Consider the following 7,132-nt stretch of genomic DNA (forward strand, 5'->3'; position numbering starts at 1 on the left):
GAGAGAGAGGAGCCGACACCTCTTTCCGCCCCTCTGGCCCCTGCCCGTCCGACGGTGGGAGCGCGAGCGCGCGGTCGGACGTGGAGAGAGCTTTCCAGGGCGCGGAGTGCCGATTTAGGGGACGAAACACGGAAGCAAGGTCTCTGCCTGTAGGATCGTATAGGTACAGGAAGACTAAGAGAGACGGAGCGAGAGAGAGAGAGAGAGAGAGAGAGGAGAGAGGGAGATGAAGAGAGAGAGAGCCTCCCCGTTGCAGCTTGCATCGAGTAACAGCCTAGGCAGGACGACAGACTCGCAGGATGAGTATGAGGATCAGGAGGATGAAGAGGATGAGGTGGCTGAAGAGCGGGGTAGGGCAAGCAGGGAGGACGAAGGGGTAACAATGCCGAGGACTGCGAGCAGGACGACGACGACGACGACGACGACGACGACGAGGAGGAGGACAACGACGACGATGACGACGATGACGATGTCAGCGACGGCGACGGCGACGGCGACGGCGACGGTGTCGACGACGGCGCAATGTCGCGGCCGTGTCGCACGCATGCGCTACGTACAAGTAACAGCCGCGGACTCGGGTCGAACCGGGAAGCCAGTCAGTGCATTGCCAGCTCCTGAACCGCGAACGCCATACTCGCGTGTTCCTGTCTCGCGCGAGCCTGCCCAATCTGCTTTCCGGTCTTCTGTCGGGTGTTCGGGTATCGTGAGATAACTGCAACCTGGTCGGATCGCGACGGACTCGAAGCTCGATCCTCTCGAGGCTTCCCCTTTCGGACCCTCTCTCAGCTCCTCGCCGCTCCTTCGCTCGCTCACTTTCTCTCTCTCTCGCTCTCTGGCTCTTTCTCTTTCTCTCTCTAGCTGTCTCGTTCTATCGGTGTCTTTACCCCCCCCCCCCCCCCGAAGACGGCTTTCGCCATGCCCCCCCCGGCCTCGTTATCGCCAGTTGACCAAGGATAACAGTGAATCGTGGGCGCAGTGTCGGACAGGGCCCCGCACACACCCCCCCAAAAAGCTCACCTGGTGTACATGTGTTGTGTCAAGGAGGATACACCGGCCGACTCTGGATTTACGCCAGCTACCCCGAACGGTCCCGACGACTGCATTGCACAACCCCGGCGACGTGTTTCCTACGGCGGCGAGCATCGGTGACCGACGTCATGATCATCGCGGTGATTTAAAGAGTGTCGTGCAGTGTTGTACTATGACACAGGCGACCGCCGTTGCGTCCGCGATCTCGTTGGATCTTTGATGTACCAATTAGGTGAGTGTGTTTTCACGTTGATTTCGGGCAATGGGTTTTTATGTCCAACGAAGGACCGGATGTGTTCGACGGATGCCTGACGTATGATAAATCGCGCGCTCTCTTCGGGATCTCTTGCCTCCCCACCACGCCCAGAGTTTGACCGCTTGCTGGCTGGCCTCTCTAAGTCGCTCGCCACCGGCACTTTGAACTCCTTTCTGTGGCTAATCTTGCCCGCTGATTGCTTACTTTTCGTCGGACGGATGTTGCTCTCTCTCTCTCTCTCTCTCTCTCTCTCTCGCTCTCTCTCTGGTCGGCAGATTCTCAAACGGTGTTTCCAATACGCGGTTCTATCTCGAGAACAGCGTTTTACGTTTCGCCAGGTTGACTTCCTTTGACCCCCCCGAACCTTGACTCCGACAGATTCGACCCTTTTGTTCGTTTGGATATTTTATTAATAGACCGCGGAACAGTGGCTGCATTCATAGCTGCGGCACTGGTTGCCATTGAATCACCGTCTTGCGAGCTCCGCTTTCCCGTTAATACCCTGCAGCGATTCATCTCCGATGCTTTGACCTCTGACTCTTGATTCCAGCAGAATTATTGCTTCTCGTCGATCGACTTATATTTTGTGGCTTTCCGACGATGTCGTGCAATGACCTGTCTCTTTCACCTTTGAACTTCTACGCGAACTTCTCGTTCGATCGGATATTTCGCGAATTTTGTGTGCTAGATCGATTGTTGCTTGCTCAGTGTGGATCGAACAGCCACTTTACATCGCGACGATGAAAACCGTCCTCTTTTGACCTTTGATGCTCGACAGAATTCTTTCTTCTGTTCTCTGCGGCGATCTGTCGCGGCTATAACCAGCGAACGATTTTTCTACCTGACGACGGACTGCTGCTGGCTTTCCACTGAATCGCCGTCTCGCGAGGACAGTTTTGCGTTATAGAACGAAGAAGTGCATTGGCCTCCGAGGAGAGTTTATCTTTTTTTTCGCGAGCGATAGATCTTCGCGCGACCAGCGAGTTGCCCGATAAAAGTCTCTGCAGGTGCGCGGAAATTAATTTCCGACTTCCCTCTCCCTCTCTCTCTCTCTTTACCTCTTTTCTGAAAGTTCGAATTTTTTCCACCGAGTCTGACCTCTTCCGCTGCAATAAATAAATAAAATCATGCCTGTGATAACGATGTAATCGAATTGTTACTTCTCCGACGATACTTGTTGTTCTATTGTTGCTGCGAATCGGTTTTTTCATTGAATCGACGAATAAAACCATCTATAGTAAACGGATTCATTGTAAAGATGTAGAGTTATGTGTCTAAACTTTTTCTTATTAAATTGAAGAGTAATGGAAGAGGTCTTTTGTTGTGTGATTAATAAGGGGTTGTTGTGTCAAAGGATTGTTTTACTAAAGGATTGTTCTACTGAAGGATTGTTCTACAAAAGCATTGTTCTACTAAAAAATTATTTTACGAAGGAATTGTTCTAAATAATTGCTATTCTATAAGATTATTCTACTAAAAAATTATTCTCCTAAAAAATTATTCTCCTAAAAAATTGTTCTTCTAAAAAATTATTTTACTAAAAAATCGTTCTACTAAAAAATTATTCTACCAATTATGCACATTTCCGTCTGTGCAGCACAAGTCTGTTCGGTCGAGAGCTATTCGATTAAATCGCAGAATAAGATTTCAAAACTACGATCGCTTGTAACATACCTGCACCAGGTCGTAGACAATAAATAAGCGACGACGGAGTGTTCGGTGTCGAGTTCGAAAGAGGAATAGGGTCGTGAGAATGTTGGTAACCACTGCTCGTTTATTAATTTCATTCACAGAATGCTCCATTTAACCGAATTACGCGAGACGCCTCGCCTATTAGAAGCATTTTAAAGAGAAACTATTTCGATCGCCGCCTGTCCAATATTCCGTGTTTCATAGACACAACTACGTTAGCAACGTTGATCAATCGTCAACCACGGCCGACGAACTGCAAACAAAATTAATTCGCGTAAATGGTCGATTCTGCTTATAAATACAGACGGACAGAAAATAATGAATTTTAGATGGCGTTCTAATTCTGTCAATTAATCGTTAAACTACTAGAAACGCTGAACAATTTCGCAAAGGAAATTTTTTCCTAAAATTAATTTTTCTCCTAAAAACAATTTTTTCAGGAAACTAAGATTTCCGGAGAAATTGGGGATTTTTAATGGAAATTGGGATGGTTCTCGATCATTATTTTCGGACGAATTTCGTTGCACGAGTTTCGAACGATTTTCGAGGGAATATTCCTCGAGAATAGAGTCGCGAAGGGAAATTTGTTCGTCGGAAAGGTCATCGGCCCCGATGTTCTCGACACCGGGCTAGAAGAAACTCCGCTCTGGCGAATGTCAAGTGGGATACATACGCAGAAGCTTCTTAGGCCGTCACGTGAGAAGCTCACGCGACGACGCGCGACGCGATAATGTTAAAATGCTCGAGAGAAAGATTGATTGGCAACGCTCGTCGTCGTTGGAACGAAAATGCTTTCTCGTTTAACCCTTTGCACTCGAAGCCATTTTAACGGTAAATCTGAAATAATTTTCCCGGCTAATTTTCACTGGCTCTAATTGTTTTGTTCTTCAATAATAGCATAAAAAATACCTGCGAATTTTATCAAATGATAACCACTGTTTTCGTATATCGGTAGCGGTTGCATGACGTCAAATGGATTATGTATCAATAACGGCGACTTCAAGCCTCCATTATTAATACGTAATTTTACTATCGTGTCTCTACTATTATAGCGATACGCAGTCAATTTGACACACATCGCCGCTCTATAGTTAATCCTTTGCACTCTAACAATGCGCCGGGTTCGTGACGATTTCGATCATGATCTGCTAAATATGCATTCGACTATTTTAAATGCAAATAAAATCAGATATCGCCGCGGTCGATATTTGGCAATTGCAATCAATGCTCGTGAAATAATATAGAAATGTTCTCTATCTTGTAGGAATTTATTAACTGCAACGAAACGCTGATTAATATATTTATAATCTCAAATCGTTACGCAACGCTGAAGGTAGCCTCGTTGGACTCGATAGTAAAAAACGAAAGTTAAGAGAATTTACGTGACGTAACGGCGGTCGATACAAGAGTCAACGATAAGGAGAAAGGTTTAGTACATCGAACAAAAACCATTGAGATTTGATTTATCTTAACCGAAAGAAGCCACGGAAAAATATTAATAGAAAACTGACAGCGTTTAACGCTTTTAGTGGTATACAGCTTTTAGTGTATATCGGCTCTAAAAAGTGCCTTACACTTATACCTTTCTTATTTATATAATTTCCAATGAATATAGACAAATTTCCGTCATTGTTCCATTCTCAATTTCGTCCTTAATGCACTGCTTTTTGAATTATCTAAATGTTGCTTTTCGTTTGGTTTTTATCAGCCTTTCTCCAAATCCTAGCAAACTGTGAAATTTAGCTTTTTCGCCCGGCACTGAAAGGGTTAAAATATACATATAACGTGCAACGGTGTTACGAATCAAAGGGGTTACGGATAGAGACGTTATATCGTTTCTCGAGTGACGCTAAACCGTAGGCTACAAAAGCGTTCAGTTTAATATTTCAACCGGTGAGTTGATTAACAGCCTTGTACATTAAGCAGGGGAATAATTAAAAGAGATGAGAATCATTATTTATGACGTGACAGTTTCTACATATATCGCACGCGACATAAATCATTCACTACGTGTCGGAATATCGGTATCAGATGCAACTCGAATACGATTGCCGTATAAATTCCCGTTTCGTTCGTTGTCGACCAGGTTATCGTGCACTTCGAAATTTCGGGGGTGCGCGGGGGGGTGGAGGGGAAGACATTCGATCGCAGCTGGATAATCAAGTGGCAGAGCGTAATAGCAATGTTAGAATAGTTTTTGTTCTTATTGAACACTATATCCTTTCATGCTGCGACGATTAGCACTTATTTATACTTAATAATTTTCCTAATAGGACCAGACAATTTTTGTTTCCTTTATTGCCTTTATTTATCTTCGTTTCTGTGCTTTGATAACGGAAGAATGTATTTTTACTTCGACGTAGATGAAATTAATAATTAATATATCAAATATGAATATTATTAATTTCTTCTACATCGAAGTAGAAATAAATTCTTAATAATAATTAATAATTGTAGATTAATAATTAATATATTAAATATGAATATTATTAATCTACTATTATTAATTATTATTTAGTAGATAATATTTATATTTAGTTCGATGGTTGGCTTCATCAACGATAAATAGGTCAAGCAATATTTGTAATAAGTTAAATTACATAAACTATATCGTTTAGATAAAAAAAAAGAAAAAAAGAAAGAGAATATCAAAAATAGTGGTTAATTCGCCTATTAATGATTCTACGATTATTGCATAAAATCTTCGCCACTAGTCTGACTCGTTATTATAGTATAAAGGGTTAATGTCGTGAATCGCGACGTATTTAAAACAGAAACAAATGCAACGCGCTTACACGCACTCCAAAACGACAGCGCGCGTTCCCGTGGCGGCGTGTTGCACATGCTACCGGCAGAGATACAAAAATAGCTCTACGCGAAAAATGACGACCCGCGGGTCCGAACAAAACTATAGCCGACAATCACCGCCGGGAGTTTAATGCGCCACCGTGTTTCTCGTCGTTATATCATTTCACTATTTTGTTTTTCAATAAAATTCTTTCGGCGAAACCCGTTCAAATTTAAGCGGGCCGAATCGATGAAAATGTTTTCGCTGCGCATTCATCTCGATCGGACGTTTAACGAGCCTGCAAGCAAATTTTTAATAATAACCCTGACGAAACAGCAAATCAACGGCTTGCAAAACAGCAGCAATTCTTAATTCAACGTGTCGCGTGGATTCGTGGAATGCGACAACTTTTGAAGTTGTTATTCGATCCTCGTTTGTTATTAAATTAACTGTACAATAATGTTTTCAAAAAATACAGCGAAACCATCAGAGAAGTTAAAAATATTGTTACATTATTTCATTTAGACTGTAAAGAGTTGATTCGGTCGCTGCGGAAAATTGTTATTTTGCACAAAATTGTTATTATGGGCATAAGTTCACCGCGTCGTAATTAAATCGCAAATAATTTACACCCATGACGAAAATAACACGAATAAATAGACTAACAGGATTTAAAAACATCGACGTATCAATGTTCAAATTATTAACGACCGAAAGACAGATCCACACGACTTCCGTATCTCGCGGTCGCCGCGAACAATAATATATTTCACATAAAGGTCCTGGCGTAACAATCACCGTAGAATTCTCGGTACGAAGAAATCGCAATTATTCGAAACGAGGCATCGATCGCAGTGGAGAAAAATCACCGACGACGTCCGTTGAATAAATGACAAGGAAGCGAGAGCTGCGAAACGGACGGTGCTTCCGCGTCGTGTGTGCCTGTTTCGTCGGGTAGAAGAAGAAGAATAATAAGAGGCGATCAATGATTCGATTGAATCGTCCGAAGATGATTCCGGGTGATTCACGGCACGAATCCGTACAGTCCTCTAAGACGATTGAAAGTTATTCGCCACGGAACGGGTCGTGAACAATGACAAGTGAGCACGATTAGGTTCTCGGTAGCGATGTGGCAATCAATTGTGCTTGATAGAACGGATCAGTGAAAAGGAAAGCCGAAGGCGTTCCTTTGGTCTGACCGCCTATTAAAAATACTTAACCGGCCGGTCGTCGAACCCCGCGGACCTCGTCGATATCATCGGCATGCAAATGCAGTCCGCATGTGACCGCATGTTTATGTATTCTTCGATTCCTCCGACGCTGCGCGGCTTTATTCGCCTCTCGCATCGGCCGCTTCTCTCTCTCTC

At 43.7% G+C, this 7,132-nt stretch overlaps 1 protein-coding gene across 3 annotated transcripts in view; it reads left to right on the forward strand.

Moving 5' to 3' along the window:
- Nucleotides 1-924: 924 nt before the first annotated feature.
- Ten-m (teneurin transmembrane protein Ten-m) overlaps nt 925-7,132 on the forward strand; it is a 257,882-nt gene continuing 251,674 nt past the window's right edge. For all 3 annotated transcript variants that reach the window (XM_078181933.1, XM_078181935.1, XM_078181934.1), the window contains exon 1: nt 925-1,261. Coding sequence is in view for 1 of the 3 variants with exons in the window: in XM_078181934.1 (XP_078038060.1) it covers nt 1,249-1,261 (13 nt within the window). In the remaining 2 variants the exon portion in view is untranslated. The remainder of the gene's footprint in view (nt 1,262-7,132) is intronic.

The sequence above is a fragment of the Augochlora pura genome, chromosome 5 (assembly GCF_028453695.1).
Source record: "Augochlora pura isolate Apur16 chromosome 5, APUR_v2.2.1, whole genome shotgun sequence".
Classification (NCBI taxonomy): Eukaryota; Metazoa; Arthropoda; class Insecta; order Hymenoptera; family Halictidae; genus Augochlora; species Augochlora pura.